This window comes from Poecile atricapillus, chromosome 2 (assembly GCF_030490865.1).
Source record: "Poecile atricapillus isolate bPoeAtr1 chromosome 2, bPoeAtr1.hap1, whole genome shotgun sequence".
Taxonomy (NCBI): domain Eukaryota; kingdom Metazoa; phylum Chordata; class Aves; order Passeriformes; family Paridae; genus Poecile; species Poecile atricapillus.
Genome location: NC_081250.1, coordinates 41703387 through 41720519, shown reverse-complemented (window position 1 = coordinate 41720519; position 17133 = coordinate 41703387). Strand labels below are relative to the sequence as shown.

Below are 17133 nucleotides of genomic sequence, written 5' to 3'. Positions count from 1 at the left end.
TTCTTTAATACCCATGTACTAGTTTATTTCAAAAGGGAGGAATTTAAACTTTCATTTGAAGCTGTTGGTTCATAGCTATTCTTAGCTCAAAAGTTCATAGTTTCGGTTATGGCAAAGGAGTTATTTTTGTGTGGGAGGGTGGATTAGATCAGCAATTCTCAAATTGTTTTTAATAGTAGTGTGATTGTAACTATGGAAATGACAGCAGAAATTGTTAAGCTTTAAAAAGTTACTAGTGAGTTTGATTTTTGTAGAGCAGACTGATTGCTTTTGTATTAAGAATGACATCAAATTTTGTTTGAAAGTAGTTACCTGCAGCTGATCAGCCACTCTTCTCAGTCATTCAGTAAGATGTGACAGTGAATTTGACAGAAATACACGTCATGCAATGTAGGAGGCTCCTGAAGAAAGGAGTGTTGTCATTTTAAAATGTGAGCACAGCAGAAACTAATTTGGCAGGACTGCTGGTGCTGAGTGGTGCAAATTGTTCTTACTATAGTGGGGTTTTTTTTGACTGTCTAAGATTCTTATTAGTAAAGTAGTTGTTGTTATTTTGGGCTATTTTCTCCCAGGCTGTGTTTTCAGCATGGGAGAAAACAGTTGCACCTAATTGAGTTAGAGCTTACTTGCCAGGAATTTGGGGTAGTTGAAAATTGTTAATGGGGTAACAAGTGAGCTCCTCTGTGGTGTCAAGTCAGGACTACTATATACAATCACAAATGCATGTGACCTTGTTGTGGATGAGTAGATTATGCACCTCACTCAAAAGAGAGAAGCAGCAATACATTTTACAGAGGCAGAATAATAAATTGATGGAATTAAATAAATTTGATGGAATTAAAGAAAGGTTTAGCAATGGTCTAACAAGGTTCAATAAGCTTGATGGCAAGGTTCACCTTATTAATTATTGAATGGAAGAAATAAACACAGGAAAGTTGAAATAGAATCAAGCTAGAATGATTCAGATGTAGACCAGGGATGAGAAGAGAAAGGAGGGCCCTCATGTTAAGTCACAATGTTCAGAGAGGGCCTCCTTGCTTTCTTAACTCGTTGTGGATATATGTGGAGTTGGATTCAGTCTTAGTCTCAGACTTGGAGGAAAGTTAATCTGTAATGGAATTATCTGTACAATATCTGTAATAATGTTAAGCAGCTATGTGGATTGGCAGTGTTTCATTAGAGATAACTCAGCATGCTATCAGTCTGTCTCCCAGAATCTGTCACACATAAGGGATCTCTCTGCTTTGCGTGAGGAAGGATCTCTTGGTCAAGTAAGGAATCTTAAACCTTGAGAGGCATCCCTGTTCAGGGGGAGAGACACCTGGCAGTTCAGCTGCAGTTCAGGGGGAGCTCCAGATGGATCCATCCTGATAGGAATACTTATGAAATAGTTGAAGAAGTGAACTTTGTTGGCAGTTGGCTGCTTGGCAATAGTGTAAACCAGATGGGTGTCTTCATTTGAGCTGTTATCTTGTTATGTACTTTGGTTACTTGCATTTTTGGGTTTTTAAGCCACCTTTTGAAATATTTTTCCTGAGGCAATTTCACTCCATTGTACCTGAGTCAGGAGCTTTCCAGCTCACAGGTTCACCACAGGGCATGAGACCTGTGGCTTCTTAGTCAGCCTGTATTAAATTATGGCCTGGGGTCAAGTGTATCCACACAGACCTACAGCTGAAAATACTGACCATGCAGTGGTTTCCATGTGATGTTTGTAGTTGCAGAGGAATTATTTTATTTTTTTCTTGCCATATGCATGACTCTGCAAAGTTTCCCTTCTACCCAAAGACTGACCAGGCTGTGTTATTCTGACTCCAGCTCGCATTCCTGGATGGGCTGTACTGGGATGTGTTGGTGCTACTGGGCAGTGATGGGGACAGAGGAGGGAAGGCGACAGAGCAGGAGCTCTGTGTGACATTAAACAGGGGAAGGCCAGTTCAGCTGAACTAGGTTTTAAAGAGCGAGTCAGTAATTCTTCCTTTAGGAGGGAGAGAGAGAATTTACAACTGATTTCACTTGTGCTTTTTAAGGGCTGCTTTTTTCACTTTGCCCAATTATGTGATGTAATACTTTATTGAGATTTTGTTTATTTTGCACCATTGCTGTGGACTGTGGTGTAAACATGTTTCAGCCTAAGTCAAATGATTGGAGTTTGGAGATATAAGTTGGACTCATACCGTAAGTTTAACTTTCTTTTTCACCCTTTATTTAACTGATTTGAAAGGATATATATACTGAGAAATACCAAAGCTATTTCATGTATTTTCTTCAGTAAAGTAGTTTTGAAATGGAATTGTTCATACAGAATGGAAGCAATGATAAGAGGATGTCTGTGCTGATTTCCTAAGTCTTCATCCACGGATATTACATAAAATGTAAATAAGATTAAACAAAGTTTTTCAAAGGGTTTTAGTTTCCAGAAGTGTGTCACATTCTTTAGAATTTCATATCAGTAATTTGAACAGAATTAAATATCTCTGAAATTGATGAGAAGTACCAAAACCCCTCAATTTTCACTAACTTAATTATTAGCCCAATGTACATATAATCTGGTGCAGGAGAGTGTTTTGCTCTGGATTGTGGTTGGAAGTGTAGATATTGAAGTGCTTTTTTAGACTAAAGTATCAAATGATTCTTCAGACTTCTGTTTATTTAGTTTTAGGGAGATTTAATGAAAACCTTTTGGCACATCCCATTGCCAAACTGTTCCACTTGTCTGCTTCTTCAACCCTCCACTTCATTTCCTCTCTAGATTGTCTCTTGCTTTTTGGCAGCAGAGTGGTTGTAGTAAAACTGATGTTCTGTCTCAATAAATCACGATGTGACTGTTCTGATTAATTTTCAGCAACATGTTTCTATTGAGAACTTTTAGGTTGGTGACATCTTTTTACTAAGACAGTTTATGAATCCTATCTAAACTTTTATGTTTCATGTTCAAAAATAAAAAATGAGGGAAGAGAGAAGTAATAGTAAAGATAGTTCAGTGATTTAGCTATTTAGTTCAATAATTACTATATACAAAATGATGCAGGTGTTAGAATAGAATTTTTGATAGAGTTGCATGTCTTTCCTTTGAGGTTTTTACAGTGTGTCTTAAAGCAACCTTGGTTTCCAGTAAGCAGTAAAAATGAATTTGAATGAACTCCAATGGCCATTTTGCTTGCATTGACATTTACTCCTTTTTATTTATGTGCAGGTCAACTCCCTGAAGATTCCTGACTTACCTCTATGGGCTATTATTGTTGAATATGGGACTGTATTCACCCATGAGGAACATTAGAGTTTACCTACATAGATAATTTCTGTGGCATTTGATGTGGAGACACTGGTGCCAAATAGGGCCAGTTGGGCTGAGATAACAGACTCCTTTTGTCTCTGTAATTGGCTTAAGATATTACTTGAATGATACTCCTAATTTCTGTACTCTCATTGTTATATTGAGCAAAAAGCAGTACTTGAAAGTAGCTGAACTACTCTACAGCTACTCTAATTGAAGCTAGTCTTGTAATTTGAGCTACTTCTATTTGCAGTCTTTGCTGTCTGTTTTGTGGTCTGATTACCTGAATAGTTTGCCTAATATTTGTGCCTGGAAGTGTTAGGCCAACTCTTGGTTGGTCATCCAGTGCTTGTCTCCTTCTCAGTGTCAGTGTTTGTGCTGTTGTCTAGGGTCACTCCCTGTGCCTTTGTTGTTTGTTTCATTAATATTTCAGTCCCTGAAAGTATTTTATCTCCAGGTGAAATCCTAACTAACATCAGGTCTGGCATAAAAACTTGGGGTCATATTGGTTTTCTCATAGCTGAGTGCTTTTCTCTATTTGATCTGTAATTCTTGGCAGCAAAAGAGAGCTCCAAAATCTACAGATGTCTGAAGGTGCTTCTCCTAGATGGGACATAATATTCAATAACAGTAGGGCTGGGTTAATTCTTACCAGTGAGGAATGCAAGTTGTTGGGGAAGAGAGGGGAAGAGTTGGGAGGTACAAGTCAGGGAAACATAAACCAACTTTACCTCTGTGAATAAGGGTTCAATTCATCACTGGTACACCAGTGTGAAAGTAAGAGGTGTGAAAAACGAGGTTCACATATTTTTTATAGAATTTAGAAGTTTAATAGAAAGATAATTAGGAGATAAAAATAAAGTGTACAAATATGGCCAGGTGTCTCTGCATTCAGCCAAGAGAGCACACTTTACTAACAAAGGATTGTCCCTTAAAAACAGAATCTTACTACATATTCATAAATTCTCATACATGATTCAAACATTCTTCTTAAGTTTTGGATGTTTAGTTTTTGACTCGCCCCCTTGTCAATAAATCAATCTTCTTGGCTCCACTGAGTTTTACATTCCCTGATAACAGAAATGCAGTAAATTCCTCCCCCAGAGCTCTGGTCACTGCTGTCCTCATCTGGACAAGATAATCTAAGAATGGAGGGGTGGTCTCTGACCATCTTTTTCAGTCTTTGGGTTATACAAACAAAAGTAGTTTTTGTTTTAATACTATGCCATAGCTCAACATATATGTATATTATACTACTATTTCTAAGTTTTATCAATAACAGAAATAGAAGAAACTATATTAATATAACAAAGTTTTCTAACCTTATACATATAACATTCATTTTAATATTTGTGAAAAGCCAACAATATAATATATATAATAATATATATGTTATATATTATATAACATATATAATATATATGGCTTAGGATGCAGCCAATGGAAGATAGTGTTTTTTAGACACAGGGTGTTTGACTCTGTGAGGGTTTACTGCTTCCTTCATACATTTTATGACCTTCTAGCAATGTAGGTCAGAGGGCAAGCTCTAGTTGCTGAGGTGAAGGAGAGGGTTGTGGGGATATTTCAACTGAATGTCAGTTTTTTGTTCAACAGCCTTTTTCAGGGGTGTTTGTGTTTGGGATTGCCAAAATCTAGTAGATGCAAATTGTTGAGAATTTGGATTACAGATGATAGTATTTTGAGATAAAACTGTGATTTAGATCTGGCTGACTCACTAATTTAGTGGGGTATGATTTTCTTTAAATTGTGTTGCATGGTAATGCTGATACAAAACCAGCAATTCCAGGCTCTGAGACTGTGTGTTGTGGGAGCATTATGTTAGGTGACTGAATTTTCTGTGAGTCTCTCATTATGTTTCATGAGAACCAGGCTGTCAAATGAATATATTTGATTCATTGGTGGACGTTGTAATAGCAAGTAGCAGAAAGACCAAACAAAGGTCACATTTTCTCTAGTTAATCCATGAAGTTCTCCTGCAGGATGAGACAAGTAGCAGAAAGAAATCTCCATAAAATAACTTCCCTTGGTCAAATCTCACTTCATTATTGATTTATCTTCATATGTTACCATCTTGGAAGTGTGTTCTGTGTGTGTGCACATCTCCACTTAAAGGAGAGGCTTTTGAAAGAGTAATACATGGTAGTGTCAGTCATTGTTGGACTCATTAGTGCTCTGAGCAGCTGCCTTCCCAGTGGCTGCCTGCAGTGCTGCCTTCTTTTTGATTACTTTCCTTCAGATTTGGTATTTAGTTTGCTGGAGAGTTGTATTTTTTGGTATGTTAGGCCCACCGTCTAAGCTGTTTATTTAATTCTATTTATTTTATAAGTATTTAGTGGAAGATGAATGGATGCTAGGCACTTGGCAATTTTTGATGTGAAGTGTGCTTGCCAAACCTGTCAGATTTTTTGAAATGTATTACAGAAAGTGTCAAGCAAAAAAGTGACATGTTTTCAGAAGGTTGAATATTTCTTTATCACTTTCAATTTTGGTGGGGCTTTGTGTTACAGAAAAGAATAGGCAGTATGATTCCTGGCATAGCTGGTGTAATTTTGGGAGATATTTAAAGCTATGTAATAATGCAGCTGTTTGCTCAGCAGCAGTTTTAATAACTGCTAATGTGAGTAGAGGGATTTACAAATATTAGTGTGTAAAAGCTTTCACAAGCTAGGTATGATTGATTGTCTCATTACATAAATATGTGTTTTCTTTATTTTGGGGAAGAAACTCAGATTTTTTCCAATTTTGAGTGTGTGTCCCCCTCCCCCCCCATATTTAGGTTTGGGAGTTTTTTCCTGTGTTTTTGCTTTTGGATTTTCTTGGTAGGTGATTTGTTATGAAAATGAAAACAAATTAGTTTTTGTCATTTACTAACTGACTCTCACCAAGTTTGGTAATAAATTCTTCTAGCAGTTCTTTCTCTGAATATTCTTAAGGTACTTTGCAACTAGAATATTCTTTGACTAACTTCATGTGTTCTACTTCTTCGCATCTTCTTAAGGATGACTAGGTGAAAGCTAAACATCTGAGTGTAAAGCCCAGATAGCTTTACACTAGCTAGATATAGGGGTAACATAAGAAAGAGAAGCACTTGATTTCTGATAGCTGGCTTGTTTATTGGTGGGATTTTTATTGCTAGTTGGGACAGAACAATATTGCACATAGACTTGGAGCAGGGAAGCAGTTGTCCATACAGACTGCAAAGTAGCTCTCTGTAATTTTACTTTCTCAAAGGAGCAAAGCCTTGCTTCTGGATAAAAGTGGAAAGGTGGGACTAGGAGAAGATGAACCAGACATCTTCCTTCTTTTTATTGTCCAGATGATTGCAAACAACTCCTGTGGACTTGCTTTGGTGAGAATTAATTTACCTACTAAGCCTTGTTACGCAGAGCATTGCCTTCGCCTCCGATGGGGAATGAGGTTGGTGTGTGTACAACTAGTTTTCTAGATCTTGTGTGTTTCCTTGATCTTGCTTTATAATCTCATAGAACTGTGTCTTTCACTACATGCAGTTCATTAGAAGTGACATGTAAGGACTCGGTTCTTGTTTTGTTTTAGGTCATCGTTGCTTTTCTTATGCAGAAAAGCATGTTTTCCTGCCTGGAAGCTCTGTTTTTAATCTGTGACCTGATCGAGCTGGGTAATAACATTTCCAGAATTAAAATTACAGCAGCTCGTTTATTCCCCCAGTTATGTCCTTTTCCTCTTGACCTGCAGTACAAAAATTTAAGTCTGCTTAATTGCTAAGTAGTAATGAATTCAGAACAAGGAAAAGGAAGGTGGCAAGGATTACTAAATGGCACAAAGTAGCATTGGATAGCCAGCCAGTGTGATGGGCTGTAGGTGCTGTTAATGGTGTCAAACTCAACTGTGTACTTTTTGTTTATGTTTGCCCCTAAATTGCAATTGCTAGCCCTCAGCATGGCCATGTTGTATTGAAGCATAGATGAATGTACTTCTCCACAAGTCTCTGTAAATTCAAAGCCTGATGGATACAAATGGATACGTTATTTTTAGGCCTATTCTTCCTCCCTCTTTCCTAAAAAGCAGGCCCTAAGCAGTTTTTAATGTTTGTCCTTACTGTAGTCTCTCTTCCATAAAATCTGGGCAACATATGCACTCGTCACTGCAGAGGTGTTCAGACAGTTGAAAATAATTGTCATTGTAAGCAGAGGTTGATAACCTGATGAGCTGGTCAGTAGGAATTGTTTCTTCACTGGGAAAGAAGTGACACTGGTTTCTAAAGAGAGCTTGGTGGGACTTGACAAGACAGGAAAGGAGATTTCTCTTAATATTTTATTTGTGTGAGAATACTGCGGATGTTAAAATCATGAAGTGCCTGATCAGCAAAAACAAGCTGTTCATCTATTAGCTGTGGATACTTCCTCTGTTCCTTAACCGCATTTTAGATGCAGAGCACATTTAAAAATATCCAGCAAATTGTAGTTCATCTTGACTGAATTCCAGTAATGCTGAAAAATTAGTGTTCTAAAAATCCAGTTTTCATACAGGGATGCTCAAAGTCAGTAAAGCTTTTAATGAATTCTGTGGTTCTTAATGCTTTCTTATGTTAGAAAATGATAAATTGAGAACCTCGGTGCAGAAAGGATGGTAGAGTTACTGAAATGTGAGCATGTTCTCCTGATCATCATTCTTTAAATGACAACTTTGGAGATAATTTTTAATAATAAAGTCCTTGGCTGTTGAATGTGTGCGTGCTATGCTTTATCTTTGTTGGCTTGAATAATTCCATTAATTTTATGGATCAAGGTAAAAGGGGAAAAAAAAGAAGCAATTGTATAAATGTGGTGTTCAGGATGTCCTAATAAGATACAGTTTCCTAAAAATGAAATATTTCTATGTGACATCTCATTCAGTTCCTGGAGCCATAAATTTTGCTTTTCTTTGACACAGTAATTTACTTTCTATCCTACAGTTCTCACCTAGTTTAAAACTACTCCTAAAAAAAAAAAAATAAAAAAGGAAGAAAATTACAGACTAGTTTGATTCCTTATTCTTGAAAATCTTCCCTTAGAGGGTTGTGGAATCAGTGAAGAATATCTGCTGGCAGTGACTGGGGGGAGAAATGGAGCAAAAGGAAAATGTGTTTGGAGACTCAAAAGTGTTGAGAACAGTGGTTGAAGAAGGTAGTGAAATTCTTCTGCTGTGAACTGCTTCTGTTCTTGAGTTAATTTGGTGCTGAAGTATGGAGTAGAGCATTGTATTTGTCACATTGTCTGGAATGATGAATTCAGCAGTCTGAGACGGGAAAAAACATGAATTGTTACTATTCCAATGTGATAGGGAAGGTGATGCTGCCTATCAAGGTTTTAAATCTGAGCGAATAGTGTTCTGCTTCAAATAAATGTATTTTATATAATTAATTTGCATTTTTATGGATAAAGCAGAATAAAAAGCAGATCATAAAGTATGTATTGTGAGACTGGCTTAGGAGAAAAGATGTCTAGAAGACCTAAAGTGGTGTTTCAAAAAGAAAAGTTCCTCTGTGCACCAGTGAGTTAAGTAACTGGGGAAAAAAATCTCCAAAAAGGTGGAACAGAGCTAGCCTGCTGTGGAAACAACCCAGCATCCCTCTCCATCCAGAAGTACTTGCTGTGTTAGATCACAATATAATGAAAACAATTTTATTGTTTGGAAATTATGGAAAATTGGAAGATTTTTGTCTTCAGGAAGAAGGATTTGTCTGTGCTAGTGTGCAGTATTCGGACATACATACCAATTTTAATCCTAAAGTCTAGGATTAGACAGAGTCCAACTGTGAAGCATGGACTCCAGTGTAGGCTGTCCATCTAAGGACATAATTAATACAATGCTGCTTTCAAAAAGAGTTGAGGTTGTCCTAGAAGATGGAAAGAGTAATGGAAGATTTTATTGGGACTATAATTGTCCAGTTGCAAATGTCTATTAAAAACCTCTGTCATGTTTTGGATTCAGACTGGAAGCTAACAAAATCTGGTCCAGAAAACTGACTGAAATGGGAAAGAAGGGTGTGAGGAGTACTCAAATTGCTAGGAATGCATTACACAATGGAAAGATTTAGCAATCCTACATTGAAAATTTCTTGGGATTACGGAGTAGTGAAAACATGGGTTCAGATGGTTGGTTTCTGAGATGTGTTCAGAATAAGGGAAGAAAAGGAGAAACTTGTTTTGAGGTGTTTTTCTGTTGGGGGCATAATTTTGGGTTGCAGATTTGTATCCAAGTGACAGCTTCAAGGAGCAGTGCATCGTGTTATGATGTGTAATTGAGTGATGAAATACATAGAAATGTGTAAAGTATTAATTTTCACTGGAGAATATGAAAATAATTATTTTGACTGGAAATGGGAAAATTAAAATTCTTAGATCCAGTGAGGTGAGTGAATTACATGGGATGTGATTGTATCATGCTTCTGATACTTATGTGTGGCGTTAAAATTTTTTTTTTAAAAAATTCTTTATTGCCTTAAATCTGTTACACTGGTGAAATGTCAGTTTTTCTTATGGAAGAGCTGTTAAGCTGCTGTTCTTTGTTGACAGGCCCTAGTGGTAGAGCACTTTCATCTCCTGCTATACTACCAGAATTTTATTACTCTTTAAAGCATAGTCATTGCTTTTTTTTAAAGTCTTCTTGAACAAGGAACTAATGATAAATTATTATAATATTATATAATTATATGCACATGTTATAATTATTACTCGAATAAATGCTCATCTTAATGGAAGCAAACCCAGTTAAAATACATCATTAGTAGTGTTTGACCCTTTGCTTCTAAGAATTCAGAAGGCAACATGTTACACTTCCTGGCAAAACATGCCTGTTCTGCTTGACATTTTAAATTTTTTTTTTAAATGGCTATGAATGAATGAGTGAATAGATGAAGGACATGGTGAAACACAAGTGTTTAATTAAGATAGTTGTAGAATTTATAAGACTTAGGATTTATGCAGAGAGGACATTAAGTTGGAAATGTGAGAAGTAAAAGAGAATTAAACTACTGCCAGGCCATATAGACAAACTCCTGGGTGACTTAAAAGGTATCAGTTCTGGTAGTGTCAGACTTCAGCTTTGCAGAGTGTGGTGAATGTTTTTGTTTGTAATTGATGTCAGTTGGTAATGGCTCTGCATTCAGTTGGAATGGCAGAGGGGGAGTATCCTGATGGATCTCAGGGAAGCTGGGCCAGAGGATCAGGAAGCTTTTAGTGTCTGAATGGATCTGTATCTGAAGTGAGAAATCCATTGGCTTTTCTTTTGTGAAGTAGCCTGGATTCTCTTGCCTGTAATTTTGCATGTCTATTTTGGACTGTGCTTAAGTAGTTAAAACTGTTTAAAATATGCTTAAGTGGTGATTTTCTACCTTACCTTTAGATAAACTTTTTTAGAGATTATTAATTAAAAGAAAAAAGTTGTTATTCTGGTTTTGGAATAACAGAAAAATTCAGCTGTCTTTTGGAAGTGCTTTTCAGTAACAGTTGTTACACAGTTTCTTTATAGCACTAATTTTTTGTATGAGAAGTATGATGTAACTGGGCTCTGCTACCTTCTGCCTGACTGTTCTCTAAACAGTATGTTTTCATCACTGGTATCTGAGATTTAATTACAGAAATATGACGTCATGGGTGAATGTGAGCAAGGCCAGTAGAGAAATGGATGAGTATGAGGTGGCAAGATTAATCAGCTGTAAAGAGGTTAGTGCTGTTATTTCCCTGCTAGGCAGAACAAATGACTTTTTGAAGTTAAAAGAGATCTCTGTCCTTTTGATTCAGTTGCACAGCGCTTCTAAAATGGGACACGTACACTTTTCTTCTGTCCTGCTTTATATGTGTAATGCTTTTCCATCCTCAGTTAATGAAAGACTCTGGTCTCCATTTCTTCTGTGTTTTTGTGATGGTCGGAACTGGGTCATCATTTGGTCTGTGATGCGAGAAAATGTTTTTGAAAGCTGCTCCTGTTTTTCCTATCTCTTTGTGTTCCTCCTTCCTCTACCTCCTTTGTATGAAGCCTTGCACTGCTTGATTTGACATTTAATTCCTTATTCCTTCTCCTGGCTTTTTCTATCCTTTTAGCAGTTTTCAAAGTGTGTTATCTCCCTGCTTCTTTTGTGAGGCTGTAGTTGTCTGTGCAGTTTATTCTTGTCTTTTTCTGTGATACCACTGTGTGAAAGGTGAAGAGGGGAGTTGCACATCAAACCATAACCTTTGAAAAGGAAATGCTTGATTCTGTGTAATGTGAACAGTGTAATGGCCAAGATGCTTGTGAAAAGTTCCTGGTCCTTTTGGGACAAGAACGAAGGCAGAATACTTAAGGGTGATGCGAGGGCTTGTGAGAAATAGTTACCTTTTTTCTTTCCTAAAATTACTGCTTGATTTCTACTGGAAACATTGCTTGCTTTTACAGGCTTCTAAGACATCATCACAAAAAACCTAAGGTACAAGGTACAGTGATGATGTTCTGTTTCTCTGAGACTACGTAAAATAGGTATTGGTTGGCTAGAAATGCAGTTAACACTAGTGCTGTAGCAGTGACAACAAGGATGCGGAAGGATGCAACCTCTCTTTGGGAATTTGCAGAAGTTGCTGCTGTCTGATGTCATTATGCTGCTAAAGGTATATTCTATACTCAAATGGCTGATTTCCTTCCCTGGTGTAGCTTTAAGCCAATGCGAAGCTCATTTTTGTGGAGCTTACAGTCATTTTGGGAGTGCTTTGCTGGTCTAGCATGCAGAAGTTTCTGAGCTGAAGTGCTCAGCGTTTATGTAACTTAATAGATTCTGTTCTAATAGAGGAACTTTTTCCCCCAAATCCTTTGGTCTCAATAGGAGAAGAAAAGACTTTTTCTTGCCTCTCTTTTTTCTTCCCCTTTTTTTCTCCTCTAGCTGTTGTTCCTCCTTTTGTTAATTGTAGAGCTGTACTTTAGTAACCACAACAGTGATTTCCAAAGTAGTAATCGATTAAAAATGGCTAAATAACAAAGGCTGAAATAAATTATTTGTATCTGAACAATAAAAGGACAATGAAATTATAATGAGGATGGCACAGGCTCGGAATGAACATCACTGCATGTAAAGTCTAGACTTGTCTGCTGAGCTCAGAGATGATGGGGAGAAGCTACTCTAGGGCCAAGCTACAGTGTAGTTTTCTCAGGGACATGGCATCACTTTTGTCTAGTGCTCTGCTTTTTCTCTTGAGTATGTAACAGATATTCCCAGAATATCTGGAAAAATGAGAATGAGCAAAATTAAAATTTGCTGTGAAATATGCAAGCTTGACTTTTAAAAGAAATGTTTTCCAGTTCTGCTGTTTTTCCCTGCAGTTAAGCACTTTGTTTTCTCCTACTAAGCAACCTGAAGAGAAAAAAATGCTTTTTAAGAGGAAGAGTAGTATTGCAAAATCATTTAGAAGTGAAACACAACAGGAAGGTTATGAACTGGTACAATACAAGTCAGTAAGGTAAAATGCAATTTTGTCAGTTTCCTTTTAGGGTATCCTTATTTTTAACACTACTATTGAAAATGTGGTAGCCATTCCTCTAGTCCTTGTTTTGGAGATAACCTGTTGAGGCAAGGTGATGTGCTATCTGATTGTAAAAGGGAGGGTTTCCATTTGTTTCTTGAGGGAAAGGATGCAGAAGTACTTGTGGGAGGTTGAGTCAGGGCACAAGTGAAGGGTATAGTGATACACTCTTTGGGACAGGGTTGTTCATCTGTAACAATTGAAAGAGAATTTGATCTTTGTTCTGATGTGAAGGCAGTGGCCGTAGAGAGATAAGCATAACTGCAGCAAAAGAAGGTGTGCTAAACAAAATGTCTGAAACTCTGTAAATCTTAGGCAATAACTGCTTGCATCATGTCCAGGCTTATTTAGCATGAATAAAGAGAGGAGCAGACCACCACCAATAACTGCAGACTGTGAAGAGAATCCTGGAAATGTTCTGTGATGGGAAAGGTTAGAGATGTTCTGCATATGGGGATATTGTGAAAGAGCTAAGACAGAATGTGGTAACTTGAGCAAATTTGGGATATACAAAGCTACAGAAGTCTGAATAATCAGTTTCTGAAATATTGTACACAAATTCATATGACCTGTGGTAATCTTGTCATAGAGGAACAGTCAAAAATAGTTTTTATTATAAATGCCCATGTTAGTGGATTACCCAGATTGTTAGGGCTGGTTTTTTAGAAGCAGCTAAGGGCAGGTAACCTGTATTTGTGTAATCTTTGCTCTAGTCTTTTGAGGGTTGTAGTAGACTGACCTTCAGGTGAGCCAAGATGTTGCTGTCTGTTCCTTCTTGGTCAAGGGTTACTGTTAAATAATTGTTCTTTGTAATAGCATAGAAGATTTGCAGAGGGAAATGGAATTTAGGATCTGTGCTGTTGTGAAGGATGGGTTTATTTGTGGAAAAAATAAATGTTTTCAACTCTTGAGGCTGACACACCAACTTTGAAATACCTTCACTTTCATTTAGAGCACTTGGGCAACCTAGTTAGTTTTTTGTTTGTCTGACCTTTCAGTGTTGGTTTATTGTGAAATGGCTTGTGTTATGAATAAAGGAATCAATTGCCTACCCCTGAAAAACCAAACCAAATAACAATGCCTTATGAAGTTGTAATAACAAAAATTACTTTAACCATAATCTTGATTTAAGATCAATCTGTGCTCTTTGTTGGGTAAATGTATGAAAACGTCTGTGGATATACTATATGCTTATAATTTCTTTCAACAGGTACTTTGTGTTGGACTTTGAGACGGGAGTTCTGCAGTATTTCATGAATGAACAAACTAAAAACCAGAGCCCAAAGCCACGAGGAGCCTTGTCTTTAGCTGGAGCTATAATATCACCTAGTGATGAAGTGCCACACATGTTAGTGGTCTACTCTGCTAATGGAGAGATGTACAAGTTAAGAGGTACAGTGTTGCTCACAGTGTCAGCTGAATTATTGCGCTCTGACACTCCCACTTCTGCATCTTGTCTCTCATGTCTCATTTCTCTTACTTCCCTGTGCTGTCAGAAAGTAGTAGCAATACAGCTCTGTTATTACATAGTATATTTTAATACAGGGTGGAGGAGTGGTCTGGAGTTAAGTACATGTGACTTTACAATGTATAGACTTTCTGGGCTGGAAGGAACCTCAAGGTGGCTTCTGTAATCTGTTACTGTGGCATTTTGATTGAATGCTGCATCTTATTTGCTTCCAAATGAGCAAAAAGCTGCTTTCATTGCTGTCATAAAACAGCATAACATTTGTTTTCTAGTACTTTTCTTCCTTGCCACCATCCTGTAGATAATGTGCAGTAATGAATCTGATGATGGGTCAGAGAAAGGAAAAATGCCAGTGAAAGGCTGCTAAGATATTATGTTATTATCAGTCTTGGAGTAATTGAATGCACCTCTAATGTAAAATTTTCCCTTCCCTTGTTCCCAAGTGTAAGATAGACAATATAGGGTTATATAGGAGTTACTTTGGAATATTTACAAAAAAAAAAAAAAAAAAAAAAAAAAAGGCAGTGTTCTGATTTTAAGGTGTTTTCAGTATGGTTGATTGAGCATGATGCTTCCAAATCAAACTAATTTATAAAAAATAAATTGTTATTTAAAAAAAAATTGCATAATGCAGTGTAACAGAAGTATTCTTAGTTTTATTCTGATCAGTTTATCAGTTGTCCAACAAGACTGAGCATGCAGGAGTCCCCTGTGGTATAGTGTGTTGCTCTTTCATATACAGAACTGAATTCAGAAACAACCAGGGAGAATTTCTGTCAAAATGCTTTGGAAGTTGCACAGCTAGAAATCATGAACACTTGTTGTTTCATTATGCTTTTCCAATCACTTGAAATTATCAAATGCTTATAATATGCTCCTTTTAATTGAATGATGTCTGTGAATTTGATTAAAATCAGTAAACAATTTTTATTCTGAGTCAATAACCATTAAGGTACTCAATAGCAGAAGAAGTAAGAGAAAATATTTACTTAAATTATCAACTCTGTATTGCAATTCTTAATGAGGATTCCTGTAGTAGTTAAGAAAAAAAGCAGCCTCTCTCCTAAACAGACTTACTATATTACACAGGAGCCATCTGAGAGCAGACAAACTCTTCAATAATTTTTAAAGCTGGCTTTTAAAGATGTGTGTGGGAAATTGTGACTTTTATTCCTGTGTCTTTAATTTGCATGTGAATGACATGGGTTTAGAGAGAGATTCGGTTGAACTCTGTTAGAAGCACTTAAGTATCTGGGGAACTGGTAGCTTGTCTGGTAGCTGATTGACGACCTGAGTGTAGAGCTTTTATGGATTTAAATGCTGTGGTGTGGCCCTTGTCCTTCACAAACGTAGACAAGTAAAACAAAAGTGGATGAAAAATTTAGAACAAAAATACCTTCTTGAGGTAGGTAGTTCTGCTTTTGCTAACTTGTGGAGGAGATAGCTATGAAGAAGACTCAAGCTTATTTCTTCCAGCGGGTCTCTTAAGTACAGAGTTAGATGTGTTGCACTGAAAAACTTAAGTGTTTCAGTGCAACACATCTAACTTATTAGGATTAAGGATTTAACTTATAAGTTAAAACTTATTAGGATTTATACTGCATCCTAATAAATAATTAACCTTTCCCTCTCTGTCCTGCTCTGTCACCTCTTGTGCAAAATAAGTATTGATGAATGTGTGATCACCTGCATTTTCTTGTTTCTGTTCTAGCTGCTGATGCAAAGGAGAAACAATACTGGATAACTCAGCTTCGATCCTGTGCCAAACATCACAAGGAAAGTGATTCTAAGGTAAATAATTAAGAGTGAGAAGTAACTATTATGTTTTAAGTGGAGTAGGTGGAGAACAGCATAGTCTGGATGATTGGCTGCTGTAATTAGTGGGTTGATGTTTAGAGGGTTTTGAGTAAAAGCAGCAAGTTGTCATTTGTCACTAACTGGAGCAGGCTTAAGTCAGTTTGAGTGATCTTAATAAACATTTTCCTGTTTATAATAAATTAGCGAAGTGCATGGTTAATAGAGTGGCTGAATTAACAGTTTATTAATAAATACAATATGATGTCCTGATTAGTATTTAAAAGTATTAACTAATGTAGTTTTATTTAATTTTATACAATTTCATGACTTTTATTATAGGAAGCTTCAGATAGATGTTAGCAGCAGTCATTCTTCATCATCTTTACTAAAACGGAAAGAGCTCATCATATGAAAATTTATGTTACATCTCTTTGGAACTAGTGGTCCACGATTTTTGTCCTCAAACAGCTAAATATTTTGGGCAGGTAAAAAGACCAACTGTGTAGATTTGAAAGATAGCAAAATGATGGGTTGAGGCTGTCTCTGACTTCCAAGCGAAAATGGCATGAATTGTGGTACAAATAAAACCCTTTCTGAAGGAGAATTAAGTAGCTTGATTATTTTGGTACTTTTAAAATTCTTGTGCATTGGAATTCAATGTAGTTTTTTTATATGGATGTGTCCCAGTACTACTCAGAGGGGTGCAACTCTACTTGATTAGGTAGTCTTACAGTTGCTGTTGATTTGCAGCTCCTGTGCCAGATAGTGATGCCATCTTTTTATACTCAATTCCATCAAGGACTTATTCCTCAGTATGTTTTCTGGTCACTTCTTAAATGCATTTAAATGTTTAGCATCTATAATTTAACTGTGATGAGGTGGTAAAACTGCTGTTCAGTATATATGATATCAGAGACTTGTGAAATGGCACACTAATTCTTACACTTCTACACTATTAATTTTCATAATATTTTTTAATACTGGCTTTATTTTTATTTTTTTCTTGCTTGTAATAAATTATTCTATTTCAATAGCAAAATCTCGTTTAGAATGGCAGCAAT

General features: G+C 36.7%; 1 protein-coding gene across 1 annotated transcript in view; it reads left to right on the top strand.

Annotated features, from left to right (window-relative positions):
• The window catches only part of OSBPL10 (oxysterol binding protein like 10), a 112479-nt gene that overhangs the window by 16582 nt on the left and 78764 nt on the right, over positions 1 to 17133 (top strand). The window contains exons 2-3 of the mRNA XM_058830692.1: positions 14018 to 14199; positions 15987 to 16066. Of these exons, the coding sequence (XP_058686675.1) occupies positions 14018 to 14199; positions 15987 to 16066 (262 nt within the window). The remainder of the gene's footprint in view (positions 1 to 14017; positions 14200 to 15986; positions 16067 to 17133) is intronic.